At 42.0% G+C, this 23068-nt stretch overlaps 1 protein-coding gene across 2 annotated transcripts in view; it reads right to left on the bottom strand.

The window, feature by feature from the left end:
- Window positions 1-23068, bottom strand: part of ano2b (anoctamin 2b) — a 176693-nt gene that overhangs the window by 34602 nt on the left and 119023 nt on the right. For both annotated transcript variants that reach the window (XM_061914224.1, XM_061914225.1), the window contains 3 exons: window positions 19657-19731; window positions 11831-12032; window positions 11655-11766 (listed from right to left, as the gene is read on the bottom strand). In XM_061914224.1, the coding sequence (XP_061770208.1) occupies window positions 11655-11766; window positions 11831-12032; window positions 19657-19731 (389 nt within the window). The remainder of the gene's footprint in view (window positions 1-11654; window positions 11767-11830; window positions 12033-19656; window positions 19732-23068) is intronic.

Below are 23068 nucleotides of genomic sequence, written 5' to 3'. Positions count from 1 at the left end.
ATACATGTATACATATACCTCATACACACCTGTATACATATACCTCATACTACATATACCTCATACACACCTGTATACATATACCTCATACACACCTGTATACATATACCTCATACATACCTGTATACATATACCTCATACACACCTGTATACATATACCTCATACACACCTGTATACATATACCTCATACACACCTGTATACATATACCTCATACTACATATACCTCATACACACCTGTATACATATACCTCATATACACCTGTATACATATACCTCATATACACCTGTATACATATACCTCATACACACCTGTATACATATACCTCATATACACCTGTATACATATACTTCATACATATACCTCATACACACCTGTATACATATACCTCATACTACATATACCTCATACACACCTGTATACATATACCTCATATACACCTGTATACATATACCTCATACACACCTGTATACATATACCTCATATACACCTGTATACATATACCTCATATACACCTGTATACATATACCTCATACACACCTGTATACATATACCTCATATACACCTGTATACATATACTTCATACTTATACCTCATTCACACCTGTATACATATACCTCATACTACATATACCTCATACACACCTGTATACATATACCTCATATACACCTGTATACATATACCTCATACACACCTGTATACATATACCTCATATACACCTGTATACATATACCTCATATACACCTGTATACATATACCTCATATACACCTGTATACATATACCTCATACACACCTGTATACATATACCTCATATACACCTGTATACATATACTTCATACATATACCTCATACACACCTGTATACATATACCTCATACTACATATACCTCATACACACCTGTATACATATACCTCATATACACCTGTATACATATACCTCATACACACCTGTATACATATACCTCATATACACTTATATACATATACCTCATATACAACTGTATACATATACCTCATACACACCTGTCTACATATACCTCATATACACCTGTATACATATACCTCATATACACCTGTATACATATACTTCATACATACCTGTATACATATACCTCATACATACATGTATACATATACCTCATTCACACCTGTATACATATACCTCATACATACATGTATACATATACCTCATACACACCTGTATACATATACCTCATACTACATATACCTCATACACACCTGTATACATATACCTCATACACACCTGTATACATATACCTCATACATACCTGTATACATATACCTCATACACACCTGTATACATATACCTCATACACACCTGTATACATATACCTCATACACACCTGTATACATATACCTCATACTACATATACCTCATACATACCTGTATACATATACCTCATACACACCTGTATACATATACCTCATACACACCTGTATACATATACCTCATACACACCTGTATACATATACCTCATACTACATATACCTCATACACACCTGTATACATATACCTCATACACACCTGTATACATATACCTCATACACACCTGTATACATATACCTCATACTACATATACCTCATACACACCTGTATACATATACCTCATACACACCTGTATACATATACCTCATACTACATATACCTCATACATACCTGTATACATATACCTAATACACACCTGTATACATATACCTCATACATACATGTATACATATACCTCATATACACCTGTATACATATACCTCATACTACTTATACCTCATACACACCTGTATACATACCTGTATACATATACCTCATACACACCTGTATACATATACCTCATACACACCTGTATACATATACCTCATACTACATATACCTCATACACACCTGTATACATATACCTCATACTTCATATACCTCATACTACATATACCTCATACACACCTGTATACATATACCTCATACACACCTGTATACATATACCTCATACTACATATACCTCATACATACCTGTATACATATACCTCATACACACCTGTATACATATACCTCATACTACATATACCTCATACACACCTGTATACATATACCTCATACATACCTGTATACATATACCTCATACATACATGTATACATATACCTCATACACACCTGTATACATATACCTCATACTACATATACCTCATTCACACCTGTATACATATACCTCATACATACAGGTATACATATACCTCATCCACACCTGTATACATATACCTCATACACACCTGTATACATATACCTCATACATACATGTATAGATATATAGATACTTGCAAGATGGCGGCGCCCGGACGGGCTGCGACACTGCGGTGCTCTTGCTAAAGATGGAACATTTGGTGGAAATGCCGGACAGTTCTGCAGACTTCATGGCTGGCTCACATCGTGGTCACTCCGTGATCACGTACGACCGCCAGACACTTCTGGATGTGGACACATCGGGCCGTTTTGGACCGATAGACACTTGCGTGCTAGACTTGCTAACTAGCATGGGAATACGTCGGCGGCTACATCCAGCGGCCTGTGAAGCAGGGGAGTCTAGTAGCAGCGGGGGCCGTCTACGGAGCAGACGCCAGCGGTGTGATCGGAAACGCGGATGTCGAGCGGGGCTAAAAACAAAGCAGAAGGCTAATCCCCACAGAACACCACTTCCCTCCACCCTGAAGACGGATTTAGATGGAAAATGCGAGACTACTGGTCTGGGTAAGGAGTCTGTTGAATTAGAACAAGTTTTTTCTGCTTTGAGTGTTTCAGAGTTGGACATGTGTTTTACTGAGGTGGCTAACTATGATGCGTGCAGTTTATCAAAGCAACAAACAAACAATCGGAAAATCCCCGTTACTGAGGAGGCTAACCATGATGCGTGCAGTTTATCAAAGCAACAATCAAACAATCGGAACATTCCCGTCGTATCAATTCCTAGATATGGTCGTAATTATACGGAATACACTGGGCATAATAAACACAACATTATTAATATTGCTACTACGGATAATTTGATAAAAAATTCCCTAAAACAGCCCACTACCTATAATATAGGTTTTTTAAACATAAGATCATTGTCTCCCAAAACGTTGTTAGTTAATGATATCATCAGAGACAACAATCTTAACGTCATCGGTCTCAGCGAAACCTGGCTTAAACCAAACGACTTTTTTGCGCTAAATGAGGCATGTCCTCCTAACTTTACACATGCGCATATTGCCCGTCCGCTTAAAAGGGGTGGGGGGGTCGCACTAATATACAACGAAAACTTTAACCTTAGTCCTAAGATAAATAATAAATATAAATCGTTTGAGGTGCTTACTATGAGGTCTGTCACACCGCTGCCTCTACACCTGGCTGTTATCTACCGCCCCCCAGGGCCCTGTTCGGGACTTTATCAATGAATTCTCAGAGTTCGTTGCTGATCTAGTGACACACGCCGATAATATAATCATAATGGGGGACTTTAATATCCACATGAATACCCCATCGGACCCACCGTGCGTAGCGCTCCAGAGTATAATTGATAGCTGTGGTCTCACACAAATAATAAATGAACCCACGCATCGCAACGGTAATACGATAGACCTAGTGCTTGTCAGGGGTATCACCGCTTCCAAAGTTACGATACTCCCGTATACTAAAGTATTGTCCGATCATTACCTTATAAAATTCGAGGTTCAGACGCATGTTCGTCAAACTAATAATAATAATAACTGCTATAGCAGCCGCAACATTAATACGGCCACAACGACAACTCTTGCTGACCTACTGCCCTCGGTAATGGCACCATTCCCAAAGTATGTGGGCTCTATTGATAACCTCACTAACAACTTTAACGACGCCCTGCGCGAAACCATTGATAACATAGCACCGCTAAAGTTAAAAAAGGCTCCAAAAAAGCGCACCCCGTGGTTTACAGAAGAAACTAGAGCTCAGAAATTATTATGCAGAAAGCCGGAACGCAAATGGCGCACGACTAAACTTGAGGTGCACCATCAAGCATTTAGTGATGGTTTAATAACTTATAAACGCATGCTTACCTTAGCTAAAGCTAATTATTACTCAAATCTCATCCACCATAATAAAAACGATCCTAAATTTTTGTTTAGTACGGTAGCATCGCTAACCCAACAAGGGACTCCTTCCAGTAGCTCCACCCACTCAGCTGATGACTTTATGCAATTCTTTAGTAAGAAAATTGAAGTCATTAGAAAGGAGATTAAAGACAATGCGTCCCAGCTACAACGGGGTTCTATTAACACTGACACGATTGTATATACGGCGGATACTGCCCTCCAAAATAGTTTCTCTCGTTTTGAGGAAATAACATTAGAGGAATTGTTACAACGTGTAAATGGAATAAAACAAACAACATGTTTACTTGACCCTCTTCCTGGGAAACTGATCAAGGAGCTCTTTGTATTATTAGGTCCATCAGTGCTAAATATTATAAACTTATCACTTTCCTCGGGCACTGTTCCCCTAGCATTCAAAAAAGCGGTTATTCATCCTCTTCTTAAAAGACCTAACCTCGATCCTGACCTCATGGTAAACTACCGACCGGTGTCTCACCTTCCCTTTATTTCAAAAATCCTCGAAAAAATTGTTGCGGAGCAGTTAAATGAACACTTAGCGTCTAACAATCTATGTGAAACCTTTCAATCCGGTTTCAGGGCAAATCACTCCACGGAGACAGCCCTCGCAAAAATGACTAATGATCTATTGCTAACGATGGATTCTGATGCGTCATCTATGTTGCTGCTCCTCGATCTTAGCGCTGCTTTCGATACCGTCGATCATAATATTTTATTAGAACGTATCAAAACACGAATCGGTATGTCAGACTTAGCCCTGTCTTGGTTTAACTCTTATCTTACTGATAGGATGCAGTGTGTCTCCCATAACAATGTGACCTCGGACTACGTTAAGGTAACGTGTGGAGTTCCCCAGGGTTCGGTCCTTGGCCCTGCACTCTTCAGCATCTACATGCTGCCGCTAGGTGACATCATACGCAAATACGGTGTTAGCTTTCACTGTTATGCTGATGACACCCAACTCTACATGCCCCTAAAGCTGACCAACACGCCGGATTGTAGTCAGCTGGAGGCGTGTCTTAATGAAATTAAACAATGGATGTCCGCTAACTTTTTGCAACTCAACGCCAAAAAAACGGAAATGCTGATTATCGGTCCTGCTAGACACCGAACTCTATTTAATAATACAACTCTAACATTTGACAACCAAACAATTAAACAAGGCGACACGGTAAAGAATCTGGGTATTATCTTCGACCCAACTCTCTCCTTTGAGGCACACATTAAAAGCGTTACTAAAACGGCCTTCTTTCATCTCCGTAATATCGCTAAAATTCGCTCCATTCTGTCCACTAAAGACGCTGAGATCATTATCCATGCGTTTGTTACGTCTCGCCTCGACTACTGTAACGTATTATTTTCGGGTCTCCCCATGTCTAGCATTAAAAGATTACAGTTGGTACAAAATGCGGCTGCTAGACTTTTGACAAGAACAAGAAAGTTTGATCACATTACGCCTGTACTGGCTCACCTGCACTGGCTTCCTGTGCACTTAAGATGTGACTTTAAGGTTTTACTACTTACGTATAAAATACTACACGGTCTAGCTCCATCCTATCTTGCCGATTGTATTGTACCATATGTCCCGGCAAGAAATCTGCGTTCAAAGGACTCCGGCTTGTTAGTGATTCCCAAAGCCCCAAAAAAGTCTGCGGGCTATAGAGCGTTTTCCGTTCGGGCTCCAGTACTCTGGAATGCCCTCCCGGTAACAGTTCGAGATGCCACCTCAGTAGAAGCATTTAAGTCTCACCTTAAAACTCATTTGTATACTGTAGCCTTTAAATAGACTCCCTTTTTAGACCAGTTGATCTGCTGTTTCTTTTCTTTTTCTTCTATGTCCCACTCTCCCCTGTGGAGGGGGTCCGGTCCGATCCGGTGGCCATGTACTGCTTGCCTGTGTATCGGCTGGGGACATCTCTGCGCTGCTGATCCGCCTCCGCTTGGGATGGTTTCCTGGTGGCTCCGCTGTGAACGGGACTCTCTCTGCTGAGTTGGACCCGCTTTGGACTGGACTCTTGCGACTGTGTTGGATTGGATCCATTGTGGATTGAACTTTCACAGTATCATGTTAGACCCGCTTGACATCCATTGCTTTCCTCCTCTCTAAGGTTCTCATAGTCATTATTGTCACCGACGTCCCACTAGGTGTGAGTTTTCCTTGCCCTTATGTGGGCCTACCGAGGATGTCGTGGTGGTTTGTGCAGCCCTTTGAGACACTAGTGATTTAGGGCTATATAAGTAAACATTGATTGATTGATTGATATACCTCATCCACACCTGTATACATATACCTAATACACACCTGTATACATATACCTCATACATACATGTATACATATACCTCATATACACCTGTATACATATACCTCATACTACATATACCTCATACACACCTGTATACATATACCTCATACACACCTGTATACATATACCTCATACACACCTGTATACATATACCTCATACTACATATACCTCATACACACCTGTATACATATACCTCATACACACCTGTATACATATACCTCATACACACCTGTATACATATACCTCATACTACATATACCTCATACACACCTGTATACATATACCTCATACTACATATACCTCATACACACCTGTATACATATACCTCATACACACCTGTATACATATACCTCATACACACCTGTATACATATACCTCATACTACATATACCTCATACATACCTGTATACATATACCTCATACACACCTGTATACATATACCTCATACTACATATACCTCATACACACCTGTATACATATACCTCATACATACATGTATATATATACCTCATACACACCTGTATACATATACCTCATACACACCTGTATACATATACCTCATACACACCTGTATACATATACCTCATACACACCTGTATACATATACCTCATACATACCTGTATACATATACCTCATACATACCTGTATACATATACCTCATACACACCTGTATACATATACCTCATACACACCTGTATACATATACCTCATACTACATATACCTCATTCACACCTGTATACATATACCTCATACATACAGGTATACATATACCTCATCCACACCTGTATACATATACCTCATACACACCTGTATACATATACCTCATACATACATGTATACATATACCTCATCCACACCTGTATACATATACCTCATACACACCTGTATACATATACCTCATACATACATGTATACATATACCTCATCCACACCTGTATACATATACCTCATACACACCTGTATACATATACCTCATACATACCTGTATACATATACCTCATACACACCTGTATACTTATACCTCATACACACCTGTATACATATACCTCATACACACCTGTATACATATACCTCATACACACCTGTATACATATACCTCATACTACATATACCTCATACACACCTGTATACATATACCTCATACACACCTGTATACATATACCTCATACACACCTGTATACATATACCTCATACACACCTGTATACATATACCTCATACACACCTGTATACATATACCTCATACACACCTGTATACATATACCTCATACATACCTGTATACATATACCTCATACACACCTGTATACTTATACCTCATATACACCTGTATACATATACCTCATATACACCTGTATACATATACCTCATACATACATGTATACATATACCTCATACACACCTGTATACATATACCTCATACTACATATACCTCATACACACCTGTATACATATACCTCGTACACACCTGTATACATATACCTCATACATACATGTATACATATACCTCGTACACACCTGTATACATATACCTCATACATACATGTATACATATACCTCATACACACCTGTATACATATACCTCATACACACCTGTATACATATACCTCATACACACCTGTATACATATACCTCATACACACCTGTATACATATACCTCATACACACCTGTATACATATACCTCATACACACCTGTATACATATACCTCATACATACCTGTATACATATACCTCATACACACCTGTATACTTATACCTCATATACACCTGTATACATATACCTCATATACACCTGTATACATATACCTCATACATACATGTATACATATACCTCATACACACCTGTATACATATACCTCATACTACATATACCTCATACACACCTGTATACATATACCTCGTACACACCTGTATACATATACCTCATACATACATGTATACATATACCTCGTACACACCTGTATACATATACCTCATACATACATGTATACATATACCTCATACACACCTGTATACATATACCTCATACACACCTGTATACATATACCTCATACACACCTGTATACATATACCTCATACACACCTGTATACATATACCTCATACACACCTGTATACATATACCTCATACACACCTGTATACTTATACCTCATATACACCTGTATACATATACCTCATACATACATGTATACATATACCTCATACACACCTGTATACATATACCTCATACATACCTGTATACATATACCTCATACACACCTGTATACATATACCTCGTACACACCTGTATACATATACCTCATACTACATATACCTCATACACACCTGTATACATATACCTCATACATACCTGTATACATATACCTCATACACACCTGTATACATATACCTCGTACACACCTGTATACATATACCTCATACATACATGTATACATATACCTCATACACACCTGTATACATATACCTCATACATACACTACATTGCCAAAAGTATTTGGCCACCTGCCTTGACTCACATATGAAGTTGAAGTGCCATCCCATTCCTAACCCATAGGGGTCAATATGACCTTTTGCAGCTATTACAGCTTCAACTCTCCTGGGAAGGCTGTCCACAAGGTTGCCGAGTGTGTTCATAGCGATTTCCCACCGTTCTTCCAAAAGTGCATAGGTGAGGTCACACACTGATGTTGGCTCTCAGTCTCCATTCTAATTCATCCCAAAGGTGTTTAATGGAGGTCAGGTCAGGAGTCTGTGCAGGCCAGTCAAGTTCATGCGCACCAAACTCTGTCATCCATGGCTTTATGGACCTTGCTTTGTGCACAGTCATGTTGGAAGAGGCCCAAAGTCCGCAACCTTGAGGATCTGTGGATCGATTCTCTCTCTCTCTCTTTCTATACTTAAGAACAAATAGGCCACCGTAAGAGTGCTCTGGAACAGTGGTCCCTAATCTTTTTGTAGCTGCGGACCGGTCAACGCTTGATAATTTGTCCCGCGACCCGGCAAGGGGTTGGGGGGGGTCTTTCTTTTGTTTTTGTCATGAAAAAGGGAGTTTTTTTTGGGTTGGTGCACTAAATGTAAGTGTATATTCTGCGGGTTGGGGGACCACTGCTCTGGAGTACTCCTAGATTTTGTTCGCACCTACGAACAAATCCCTAGCTAAGAAAACATTACATTGGTGAATACAAAAAACTTCGTAAGTGGGCCTAAGAACAAAATGTGTTCTTAAGAACATTTGTTCGTCACACGAAATACTGCAGGAAGCATAAAACATTACAATACTAATAAAAGCCTGCTCGGTGGCCTCGTGGTCAGTTCGAGTGTCCACCCTCGTGGGTTCAAAACCTGGCCAAGTCATACCAGAGACTATAACTATTGAAATATACAAAAACAAAACTGCAACACAAAAAATCGGAGAAAGTTTGTGGAGTTTTTGATGTATTTGGGGGGACTGGTCATGGATAATAACACGTTAAATACACGTTAATAACATAAAATATGTAATAGTTGGACCAAAAACTTTTGCAGCAGAAAGAAAAGGACAGTTTTGCCAAGGTGGGCAAAACTGTTAGTATGCTAATAAAATACTAACCCCGTTTCCATATGAGTTGGGAAATTGCGTTGGATGTAAATATAAACAGAATACAATGATTTGCAAATCCTTTTCAAGCCATATTCAGTTGAATATGCTACAAAGACAACATATTTGATGTTCAAATCATTACCTTTAGAATTTGATGCCAGCAACACGTGACAAAGAAGTTGGGAAAGGTGGCAATAAATACTTATAAAGTTGAGGAATGCTCATCAAACGCTTATTCGGAACATCCCACAGGTGTGCAGGCTAATTGGGAACAGGTGGGTGCCATGATTGGGTATAAAAACAGCTTCCCAAAAAAATGCTCAGTCTTTCACAAGAAAGGATGGGGCGAGGTACACCCCTTTGTCCACAACTGCGTGAGCAAATAGTCAAACAGTTTAAGAACAACCTTTCTCAAAGTGCAATTGCAAGAAATTTAAGGATTTCAACATCTACACTCCATAATATCATCAAAAGGTTCGGAGAATCTGGAGAAATCACTCCACGTAAGCGGCATGGCCGGAAACCAACATTGAATGACCGTGACCTTCCATCCCTCAGACGGCACTGTATCAAAAACCCACATCAATCTCTAAAGGATATCACCACATGGGCTCAGGAACACTTCAGAAAACCACTGTCACTAAATACAGTTGGTCGCTAAATCTGTAAGTGCAAGTTAAAGCTCTACTATGCATAGCGAAAGCCATTTATCAACAACATCCAGAAACGCCGCCAGCTTCTCTGGGCCCGAGATCATCTAAGATGGACTGATGCGAAGTGGAAAAGTGTTCTGTGGTCTGACGAGTCCACATTTCATATTGTTTTTGAAAAATTTGGCATTGTGTCATCCAGACTGTTATCGACGCAAAGTTGAAAAGCCAGCATGTGTGATGGTATGGGGGTGCATTAGTGCCCAAGGCATGGGTAACTTACACATCTGTGAAGGCACCATTAATGCTGAAAGGTACATAAAGCTTTTGGAACAACATATGCTGCCATCTAAGCGCCGTCTTTTTCATGGACGCCCCTGCTTATTTCAGCAAAACAATGCCAAGCTACATTTAGGACAGCGTGGCTTCGTGCGGGTACTTTCCTGGCCCCCCTGCAGTCCAGACCTGTCTCCCATGGAAAATGTGTGGCGCATTATGAAGCGTAAAATACGACAGCGGATACCCCGGACTGTTGAAGGACTGAAGCTCTACATAAAACAAGAATGGGAAAGAATTCCACTTTCTAAGCTTCAACAATTAGTTTCCTCAGTTCCCAAACGTTTATTGAGTGTTTTTAAAAGAAAAGATGATGTAACACAGTGGTGAACATGCCCTTTCCCAACTACTTTGGCACGTGTTGCAGCCATTATATTCTATTATTTGCACAAAAAAAAATAAAGTTCATGAGTTTGAACATCAAATATGTTGTCTTTGTAGCATATTCAACTGAATATGGGTTGAAAAGGATTCGCAAATCATTGTATTCTGTTTATATTTACATCGAACACAATTTCCCAACTCCTATGGAAAAGGGGTTTGTACAAACTTTATTAGTAGTTTTGCAGCACAAAGGTTTTGCTAAAGTGGGCGGGGCCTACTAAGAGTGCTCCAAACACCTGCTTGGCGTGACACACGGTGAGGACCACATACCTCCCCTTGAAGAAGGCCACGTAGAAGATGGGCGCGTAGGCGTTCATGAACTTCAGCAAGAAGGCCTTCAGGACCAGACGCTCCTCGAAGTTGGTCTCGGTTTTAGGAATCTCTGCAAGGCAGGAAGTCCATGTGTCACACGGTCCAGGCGGGAGGCTCCCGCGCGGCTTGCCTACCCAGCTCGGTCAGCCACACCGCCACCGCGCCGTAGATCTCGTCCAGGATCAGGATGACCACCAGGTTGATGATGACCGCGGTGGCCGTCACTGTCACGCGCACGTTGGACTTGGTCTCCGGGTCTGGACTCATGGCCATCAGGGCCGACACGGTGATGCGGTAAACGATGACGCCGAAAACTGCGGAGAAGGTCAAGCCGAACTAAGGGGAGAGGAAGAAGACGTTTATGTTTAGACTTGTGTGGTCAACATGTGGAACTAAAGAGAGAGAAAGAGGACTTGTGTGGTCAACATGTGGAACTAAGGAGAGAGAAAGAGGACTTGTGTGGTCAACATGTGGAACTAAGGAGAGACAAAGAGGACTTGTGTGGTCAACATGTGGAACTAAGGAGAGACTAAGAGGACTTGTGTGGTCAACATGTGGAACTAAGGAGAGAGAAAGAGGACTTGTGTGGTCAACATGTGGAACTAAGGAGAGAGAAAGAGGACTTGTGTGGTCAATATGTGGAACTAAGGAGAGACAAAGAGGACTTGTGTGGTCAACATGTGGAACTAAGGAGAGAGAAAGAGGACTTGTGCGGTCAACATGTGGAACTAAGGAGAGAAAAAGAGGACTTGTGTGGTCAACATGTGGAACTAAGGAGAGAGAAAGAGGACTTGTGTGGTCAACATGTGGAACTAAGGAGAGAGAAAGAGGACTTGTGTGGTCAACATGTGGAACTAAGGAGAGAGAAAGAGGACTTGTGTGGTCAACATGTGGAACTAAGGAGAGAGAAAGAGGACTTGTGTGGTCAACATGTGGAACTAAGGAGAGACAAAGAGGACTTGTGTGGTCAACAAGTGGAACTAAGGAGACAGAAAGAGGACTTGTGTGGTCAACATGTGGAACTAAGGAGAGAGAAAGAGGACTTGTGTGGTCAACATGTGGAACTAAGGAGAGAGAAGGAGGACTTGTGTGGTCAACAAGTGGAACTAAGGAGAGAGAAAGAGGACTTGTGGGGTCAACATGTGGAACTAAGGAGAGAGAAAGAGGACTTGTGTGGTCAACATGTGGAACTAAGGAGAGAGAAAGAGGACTTGTGTGGTCAACATGTGGAACTAAGGAGAGACAAAGAGGACTTGTGTGGTCAACATGTGGAACTAAGGAGACAGAAAGAGGACTTGTGTGGTCAACATGTGGAACTAAGGAGAGAGAAAGAGGACTTGTGTGGTCAACATGTGGAACTAAGGAGAGAGAAAGAGGACTTGTGTGGTCAACATGTGGAACTAAGGAGAGACAAAGAGGACTTGTGTGGTCAACATGTGGAACTAAGGAGAGAGAAAGAGGACTTGTGTGGTCAACAAGTGGAACTAAGGAGAGCTAAAGAGGACTTGTGTGGTCAACATGTGGAACGAATGAGAGAGAAAGAGGACTTGTGTGGTCAACATGTGGAACTAAGGAGAGACAAAGAGGACTTGTGTGGTCAACATGTGGAACTAAGGAGAGAGAAAGAGGACTTGTGTGGTCAACAAGTGGAACTAAGGAGAGAGAAAGAGGACTTGTGTGGTCAACATGTGGAACTAAGGAGAGACAAAGAGGACTTGTGTAGTCAACATGTGGAACTAAGGAGAGAGAAAGAGGACTTGTGTGGTCAACATGTGGAACTAAGGAGAGACAAAGAGGACTTGTGTGGTCAACATGTGGAACTAAGGAGACAGAAAGAGGACTTGTGTGGTCAACATGTGGAACTAAGGAGAGACAAAGAGGACTTGTGTGGTCAACATGTGGAACTAAGGAGAGAGAAAGAGGACTTGTGTGGTCAACATGTGGAACTAAGGAGAGACAAAGAGGACTTGTGTAGTCAACATGATGAACTAAGGAGAGAGAAAGAGGACTTGTGTGGTCAACATGTGGAACTAAGGAGAGACAAAGAGGACTTGTGCGGTCAACATGTGGAACTAAGGAGACAGAAAGAGGACTTGTGTGGTCAACATGTGGAACTAAGGAGAGAGAAAGAGGACTTGTGTGGTCAACATGTGGAACTAAGGAGAGACAAAGAGGACTTGTGTGGTCAACATGTGGAACTAAGGAGAGAGAAAGAGGACTTGTGTGGTCAACATGTGGAACTAAGAAGAGACAAAGAAGACTTGTGTGGTCAACATGTGGAACTAAGGAGAGAGAAAGAGGACTTGTGTGGTCAACATGTGGAACTAAGAAGAGACAAAGAGGACTTGTGTGGTAAACAAGTGGAACTAAGGAGAGACAAAGAGGACTTGTGTGGTCAACAAGTGGAACTAAGGAGACAGAAAGAGGACTTGTGTGGTCAACATGTGGAACTAAGGAGAGAGAAAGAGGACTTGTGTGGTCAACATGTGGAACTAAGGAGAGACAAAGAGGACTTGTGCGGTCAACATGTGGAACTAAGGAGACAGAAAGAGGACTTGTGTGGTCAACATGTGGAACTAAGGAGAGAGAAAGAGGACTTGTGTGGTCAACATGTGGAACTAAGGAGACAGAAAGAGGACTTGTGTGGTCAACATGTGGAACTAAGGAGAGACAAAGAGGACTTGTGTGGTCAACATGTGGAACTAAGGAGAGAGAAAGAGGACCTGTGTGGTCAACATGTGGAACCAAGGAGAGAGAAAGAGGACTTGTGTGGTCAACATGTGGAACTAAGGAGACAGAAAGAGGACTTGTGTGGTCAACATGTGGAACTAAGGAGAGAGAAAGAGGACTTGTGTGGTCAACATGTGGAACTAAGAAGAGACAAAGAGGACCTGTGTGGTCAACAAGTGGAACTAAGGAGAGACAAAGAGGACTTGTGTGGTCAACATGTGGAACTAAGGAGAGCTAAAGAGGACATGTGTGGTCAACATGTGGAACTAAGGAGAGAGAAAGAGGACTTGTGTGGTCAACATGTGGAACTAAGGAGAGACAAAGAGGACTTGTGTGGTCAACAAGTGGAACTAAGGAGAGACAAAGAGGACTTGTGTGGTCAACATGTGGAACCAAGGAGAGACAAAGAGGACTTGTGTGGTCAACATGTGGAACTAAGGAGAGACAAAGAGGACTTGTGTGGTCAACATGTGGAACTAAGGAGAGAGAAAGAGGACTTGTGTGGTCAACATGTGGAACTAAGGAGAGACAAAGAGGACTTGTGTGGTCAACATGTGGAACTAAGGAGAGACAAAGAGGACTTGTGTGGTCAACATGTGGAACTAAGGAGAGAGAAAGAGGACTTGTGTGGTCAACATGTGGAACTAAGGAGAGACAAAGAGGACTTGTGTGGTCAACATGTGGAACTAAGGAGAGAGAAAGAGGACTTGTGCGGTCAACATGTGGAACTAAGGAGAGACAAAGAGGACTTGTGCGGTCAACATGTGGAACTAAGGAGAGAGAAAGAGGACTTGTGTGGTCAACATGTGGAACTAAGGAGAGAGAAAGAGGACTTGTGTGGTCAACATGTGGAACTAAGGAGAGACAAAGAGGACTTGTGCGGTCAACATGTGGAACTAAGGAGAGACAAAGAGGACTTGTGCGGTCAACATGTGGAACTAAGGAGAGACAAAGAGGACTTGTGTGGTCAACATGTGGAACTAAGGAGAGAGAAAGAGGACTTGTGTGGTCAACATGTGGAACTAAGGAGAGACAAAGAGGACTTGTGTGGTCAACATGTGGAACCAAGGAGACAGAAAGAGGACTTGTGTGGTCAACATGTGGAACTAAGGAGAGACAAAGAGGACTTGTGTGGTCAACATGTGGAACTAAGGAGACAGAAAGAGGACTTGTGTGGTCAACATGTGGAACTAAGGAGAGAGAAAGAGGACTTGTGCGGTCAACATGTGGAACTAAGGAGAGAGAAAGAGGACTTGTGTGGTCAACATGTGGAACTAAGGAGAGAGAAAGAGGACTTGTGTGGTCAACATGTGGAACTAAGGAGACAGAAAGAGGACTTGTGTGGTCAACATGTGGAACTAAGGAGAGAGAAAGAGGACTTGTGTGGTCAACATGTGGAACTAAGGAGAGACAAAGAGGACTTGTGTGGTCAACAACTGGAACTAAGGAGAGACAAAGAGGACTTGTGTGGTCAACAAGTGGAACTAAGGAGAGCTAAAGAGGACTTGTGTGGTCAACATGTGGAACTAAGGAGAGAGAAAGAGGACTTGTGTGGTCAACATGTGGAACTAAGAAGAGACAAAGAGGACTTGTGTGGTCAACATGTGGAACTAAGGAGAGACAAAGAGGACTTGTGTGGTCAACAAGTGGAACTAAGGAGAGACAAAGAGGACTTGTGTGGTCAACATGTGGAACTAAGGAGAGAGAAAGAGGACTTGTGTGGTCAACATGTGGAACTAAGGAGAGAGAAAGAGGACTTGTGTGGTCAACATGTGGAACTAAGGAGAGACAAAGAGGACTTGTGTGGTCAACATGTGGAACTAAGGAGAGACAAAGAGGACTTGTGTGGTCAACATGTGGAACTAAGGAGAGACAAAGAGGACTTGTGTGGTCAACATGTGGAACTAAGGAGAGAGAAAGAGGACTTGTGTGGTCAACATGTGGAACTAAGGAGAGAGAAAGAGGACTTGTGTGGTCAACATGTGGAACTAAGGAGAGACAAAGAGGACTTGTGTGGTCAACATGTGGAACTAAGGAGAGACAAAGAGGACTTGTGTGGTCAACATGTGGAACTAAGGAGAGAGAAAGAGGACTTGTGTGGTCAACATGTGGAACTAAGGAGAGAGAAAGAGGACTTGTGTGGTCAACATGTGGAACTAAGGAGAGAGAAAGAGGACTTGTGTGGTCAACAAGTGGAACTAAGGAGAGAGAAAGAGGACTTGTGTGGTCAACATGTGGAACTAAGGAGAGAAAGAGGACTTGTGTGGTCAACATGTGGAACTAAGGAGAGAGAAAGAGGACTTGTGTGGTCAACATGTGGAACTAAGGAGAGAGAAAGAGGACTTGTGTGGTCAACATGTGGAACTAAGGAGAGAGAAAGAGGACTTGTGTGGTCAACATGTGGAACTAAGGAGAGACAAAGAGGACTTGTGTGGTCAACATGTGGAACTAAGGAGAGACAAAGAGGACTTGTGTGGTCAACATGTGGAAGTAAGGAGAGACAAAGAGGACTTGTGTGGTCAACATGTGGAACTAAGGAGAGACAAAGAGGACTTGTGTGGTCAACATGTGGAACTAAGGAGAGAGAAAGAGGACTTGTGTGGTCAACATGTGGAACTAAGGAGAGAGAAAGAGGACTTGTGTGGTCAACATGTGGAACTAAGGAGAGAGAAAGAGGACTTGTGTGGTCAACATGTGGAACTAAGGAGAGACAAAGAGGACTTGTGTGGTCAACAAGTGGAACTAAGGAGACAGAAAGAGGACTTGTGTTGTCAACATGTGGAACTAAGGAGAGAGAAAGAGGACTTGTGTGGTCAACAAGTGGAACTAAGGAGACAGAAAGAGGACTTGTGTGGTCAACATGTGGAACTAAGGAGAGAGAAAGAGGACTTGTGTGGTCAACATGTGGAACTAAGGAGAGAGAAAGAGGACTTGTGTGGTCAACATGTGGAACTAAGGAGAGAGAAAGAGGACTTGTGTGGTCAACATGTGGAACTAAGGAGAGAGAAAGAGGACTTGTGTGGTCAACATGTGGAACTAAGGAGAGAGAAAGAGGACTTGTGTGGTCAACATGTGGAACTAAGGAGAGACAAAGAGGACTTGTGTGGTCAACATGTGGAACTAAGGAGACAGAAAGAGGACTTGTGTGGTCAACATGTGGAACTAAGGAGAGAGAAAGAGGACTTGTGTGGTCAACATGTGGAACTAAGGAGAGAGAAAGAGGACTTGTGTGGTCAACATGTGGAACTAAGGAGAGACAAAGAGGACTTGTGTGGTCAACATGTGGAACTAAGGAGAGAGAAAGAGGACTTGTGTGGTCAACATGTGGAACTAAGGAGGGACAAAGAGGACTTGTGTGGTCAACATGTGGAACTAAGGAGGGACAAAGAGGACTTGTGTGGTCAACATGTGGAACTAAGGAGAGAGAAAGAGGACTTGTGTGGTCAACATGTGGAACTAAGGAGAGACAAAGAGGACTTGTGTGGTCAACATGTGGAACTAAGGAGACAGAAAGAGGACTTGTGTGGTCAACATGTGGAACTAAGGAGAGACAAAGAGGACTTGTGTGGTCAACATGTGGAACTAAGGAGAGACAAAGAGGACTTGTGTGGTCAACATGTGGAACTAAGGAGAGAGAAAGAGGACTTGTGTGGTCAACATGTGGAACTAAGGAGAGACAAAGAGGACTTGTGTGGTCAACATGTGGAACTAAGGAGACAGAAAGAGGACTTGTGTGGTCAACATGTGGAACTAAGGAGAGAGAAAGAGGACTTGTGTGGTCAACATGTGGAACTAAGGAGAGAGAAAGAGGACTTGTGTGGTCAACATGTGGAACTAAGGAGAGACAAAGAGGACTTGTGTGGTCAACATGTGGAACTAAGGAGAGAGAAAGAGGACTTGTGTGGTCAACATGTGGAACTAAGGAGGGACAAAGAGGACTTGTGTGGTCAACATGTGGAACTAAGGAGGGACAAAGAGGACTTGTGTGGTCAACATGTGGAACTAAGGAGAGAGAAAGAGGACTTGTGTGGTCAACATGTGGAACTAAGGAGAGACAAAGAGGACTTGTGTGGTCAACATGTGGAACTAAGGAGACAGAAAGAGGACTTGTGTGGTCAACATGTGGAACTAAGGAGAGACAAAGAGGACTTGTGTGGTCAACATGTGGAACTAAGGAGAGACAAAGAGGACTTGTGTGGTCAACATGTGGAACTAAGGAGAGAGAAAGAGGACTTGTGTGGTCAACATGTGGAACTAAGGAGAGAGAAAGAGGACTTGTGTGGTCAACATGTGGAACTAAGGAGAGACAAAGAGGACTTGTGTGGTCAACATGTGGAACTAAGGAGAGAGAAAGAGGACTTGTGTGGTCAACATGTGGAACTAAGGAGAGACAAAGAGGACTTGTGTGGTCAACATGTGGAACTAAGGAGAGAGAAAGAGGACTTGTGTGGTCAACATGTGGAACTAAGGAGAGAGAAAGAGGACTTGTGTGGTCAACATGTGGAACTAAGGAGAGAGAAAGAGGACTTGTGTGGTCAACATGTGGAACTAAGGAGAGACAAAGAGGACTTGTGTAGTCAACATGTGGAACTAAGGAGAGACAAAGAGGACTTGTGTGGTCAACATGTGGAACTAAGGAGAGACAAAGAGGACTTGTGTAGTCAACATGTGGAACTAAGGAGAGACAAAGAGGACTTGTGTAGTCAACATGTGGAACTAAGGAGAGACAAAGAGGACTTGTGTGGTCAACATGTGGAACTAAGGAGACAGAAAGAGGACTTGTGTGGTCAACAAGTGGAACTAAGGAGACAGAAAGAGGACTTGTGTGGTCAACATGTGGAACTAAGGAGAGAGAAAGAGGACTTGTGTGGTCAACAAGTGGAACTAAGGAGACAGAAAGAGGGCTTGTGTGGGCAACAAGTGGAACTAAGGAGACAGAAAGAGGACTTGTGTGGTCAACATGTGGAACTAAGGAGAGAGAAAGAGGACTTGTGTGGTCAACAAGTGGAACTAAGGAGACAGAAAGAGGGCTTGTGTGGGCAACAAGTGGAACTAAGGAGACAGAAAGAGGACTTGTGTGGTCAACAAGTGGAACTAAGGAGACAGAAAGAGGGCTTGTGTGGGCAACAAGTGGAACTAAGGAGACAGAAAGAGGACTTGTGTGGTCAACATGTGGAACTAAGGAGACAGAAAGAGGACTTGTGTTGTCAACAAGTGGAACATCACCTACCATGAAAAGGATGGAGGAAACATTGATACAATATCCAGTCAGTCGGTCTTTCCAGGTTAACTTCTCAATGGTCGCCTAAAGAGTGGAGACAACATGAAGTCAGGATTATTGACAGCAGCCATTTGTTATCGTTGCAAATGACACAAAAGATGTGTGAGGTCAAAAAGGAAGAGTGGCTGATACTGCAAATGTTTGGTATCGATCCGATACCATTGATACCAATACTTTTCACCTGACTTTTTTAAAGGTTACTGAAAAACTTTGTCATCCTTCCTTGAAATTTTGGCAGTTTGATTGTCCAAGGTGGGTGGAGTGTGTGGATGGTGGAACGCTTCTGATTGGATGAGAAATGTAGATTGTACAATGTGGGGTATGCAGTAGATTGTTAGTCCATATGATCATTTCAAAATGAAATTAACACCCCCAAAATCTTGTTGTTGTTTTCATTTCAATGCCCCGCCCTGCAATGGTTAGAAAGTCCGTGAGTGTCACATCCAGGTTGCCCTCCTGGTCTGGATACAGCCACTGGTAAAGTTACTATACATGTCTCACAATGTGACCTGAATGTTCCTTTTCCATCATCTTTGAGCGAGCTACGTCACTAGTGTGTGCCGGAAAGACGACAGTTTGTGAGGATTGGCTGGCATCGTGTTGCGGGTCGTTCTCTCGTGATGCAGTCGGGCAACGGACACGGCGTGAAGGTAAGAAATAAAGATTTATTAACAATTAAAACAGACTATGGAACAGAAAACTTGCACTGGGCACAAAAGGCAAAACAAAAACTACTAGCATGGGAGCTAGAGGGGGCGGCATAGCTCGGTTGGTAGAGCGGCATAGCTCGGTTGGTAGAGCGGCCGTGCCAGCAACTTCAGGGTTGCAGGTTCGATTCCCGCTTCCGCCATCCTAGTCACTGCCGTTGTGTCCTTGGGCAAGACACTTTACCCACCTGCTCCCAGTTAAATGTAACTTGGATATTGGGTTTCACTATGTAAAGCGCTTTGAGTCACTAGAGAAAAGCGCTATATAAATATAATTCACTTCACTTCACTTCACTAGAGGAGCTGAAGCTTAGCGTGTAGGCTAACAAGTACAAAAAGGGAATCAGCGTCGTCGCTTGTTGCGTGCAACAAAAACTAGGAAGCGAGGAAAAGGCAGGCTTAAATAAGGACAGTAATTACAACAACAGGCGTGCGTCCGGAAACAAGTAGCAGGTGAAACAAATAAGAAACTCTGGTAACTAAACACACCAGGAACTAAGGCAAACATTAGCAGAATATAATACAAAAACGGAACAGAACCAGAATATGACATGATCCGGGCAGCGGATCATAACAGTTTTTCATTTGAAATGACTGAATTTTCAGTGCTTCACTAGTTAATAGTACACAAATAGTAGTAAGACATGAATATATATTTTGATTCGGAAAAAAATCGATGATTGGACTGGAATTGAGGCTGTGGTGTATTTGTTTACATGTGAGTGTAAAACTAAATGTAACGTAGAACCACGCTGATTACAAATATATTACACTATAAACATCCACTCATACTTTATATTACTTTACTTTCTTTGACACCCCTGATAGACCTAGATCATGTACTCCAAAATCTATTAGGGGACTTTTTTGGCATGAAAAAGCGCACGTCAAATCTAGATGGATGGATGACAGGACACTTCATATGATATTTTACCCACAAAAGTATGACTAGCCCCTTCCTGCTATGTCACTGATAAGGATAGATTGGTAGATTGTCCCTGACACACCTTGGTGTGCAGCGTTAGTCCGGGTCTGGAAGGTTGTGTCCGAGTTTGATCCTGAGTTGGAGCTGTGTTGGAAAGGTTTGCTACCGTATTTCCTTGAATAGTATGCACCTGCCTAGAATTACAGCCGGGTCAAACTCGTTTCGCAAAATAATTAACGCATGCTAAGCATTACCGCCGGCTCAGAATTAACGCCGGGTCAAACTCCTTTCGCAAAATATTATTTTTATTAGCTTATGTCTAGAATTTACGCCGGGTCAAACTCCTTTCGCAAAATAATAGCATATGCCTAGAATTTCCACCGGGTCAAACTCGTCACGTCACGAGTGACACTTCACTTGTCATCATTTTCAAAATGGAGGAGGCTGATTTCAATCATTTGAAATCGCATAAAAGGAAGAAGATTAAGAGCTATTCAGTAGGATTTAAGGTCCAAGCTATTGATTAAAGCTGCAAGCAGCGTTGGTCGGGTCCGCCTTTGGCTGCTGCTCCCGAGACCCACGGCCGGATAAGCGTTAGAAGACGCCTTGGAGCCACTATTTTGAGAATCTAATGCATTGTGAAAGTAATGCAGTTGTTGTATTGAAGTGAAAATATCAAACTTCCTGTTGATTTATGCTAAAGTATGTTAATTATTAAAATGTAGGTCTAAGTGAGACCTACATAGTGTTTTTTGTTTCACGTCTCTCTGACATTCCTACCGGAAGTTACAAGCAGTTTTGTCTGTGTTTTCTTCCTAGGAGCAGTTTGTCCGTGTTGTATTCCTAGGGGGGCGGTAGAGCGCAATTTTGAGTTTTGAGGTTAGGTTCTTTCATCAGATCGCAATTTTTGCCAGACCTGATGTGTGTGTCAAGTTTGGTGAGTTTAGAAGCATTTTAAGGGGGTCAAATAACAGCTCAAAGAGGCAAAAATGACATTTTTTAGGAGACTTTGCACAGGGGTTATTTGAAGGCGCGTAAAATCAAAACCTGAGAACTTATCAAAACTCTGTTCGATACTTTTAATCAGAAGGATTCAATCTCTCTCCTGTGCGAGTTTGAAGCCAAAACAACAAACGCACTCAGAGGAGATAATGTTTGAAGAAAGGTGACCGGTTTTTACAAAACTTTTGTTTTGAAGGGGGGATTGCAAACTTCCTGTTGATTTTTGTTGGGGGTTGTCAATCTATGAAATGTAGGTCTAAGCGAGACCTACAGAGAGGTTTTTTGTTTCATGTCTCTCTGACATTCTTACCGGAAGTTACAAGCAATTTTGTCTGTGTTTTCTTCTTAGGAGCAGTTTTTTCAGTGTTTTATTCAAAAATAGCGCTATCGCGCAATTTTGAGTTTTGGGGTTTAGTTTTTTCATTAGATCGCAATATTCGCCAGTCCTTATGTGTGCGCCAAGTTTGGTGACTTTTGAAGCATTTTAAGTGGGTCAAATTACAGCGCAAAAAGGGCAAAAATTGCATTTTTTGCAAAAATTTTATTTTGAAGGGTTTTTTGCCAACTTCCTGTAAATTTTTGCTGAAACAAGTGAGTGTATGAAAATTGGGTCTAAGTCAGACCTACATAGGAGTTTTCGTTTCATGTCGCTATGCCATTCCTAACAGAAGTTACATGCGGTTTTGTCTGTAATTTTTTCCTAGGGGGCGTTAGATCGCAATTTTCA

Source organism: Nerophis ophidion, linkage group LG10, assembly GCF_033978795.1.
Source record: "Nerophis ophidion isolate RoL-2023_Sa linkage group LG10, RoL_Noph_v1.0, whole genome shotgun sequence".
In the NCBI taxonomy this organism is placed as follows: domain Eukaryota; kingdom Metazoa; phylum Chordata; class Actinopteri; order Syngnathiformes; family Syngnathidae; genus Nerophis; species Nerophis ophidion.
The sequence above is the reverse complement of the archived record's forward strand: the minus strand, read 5'-3'. Positions and strand labels throughout refer to the sequence as shown.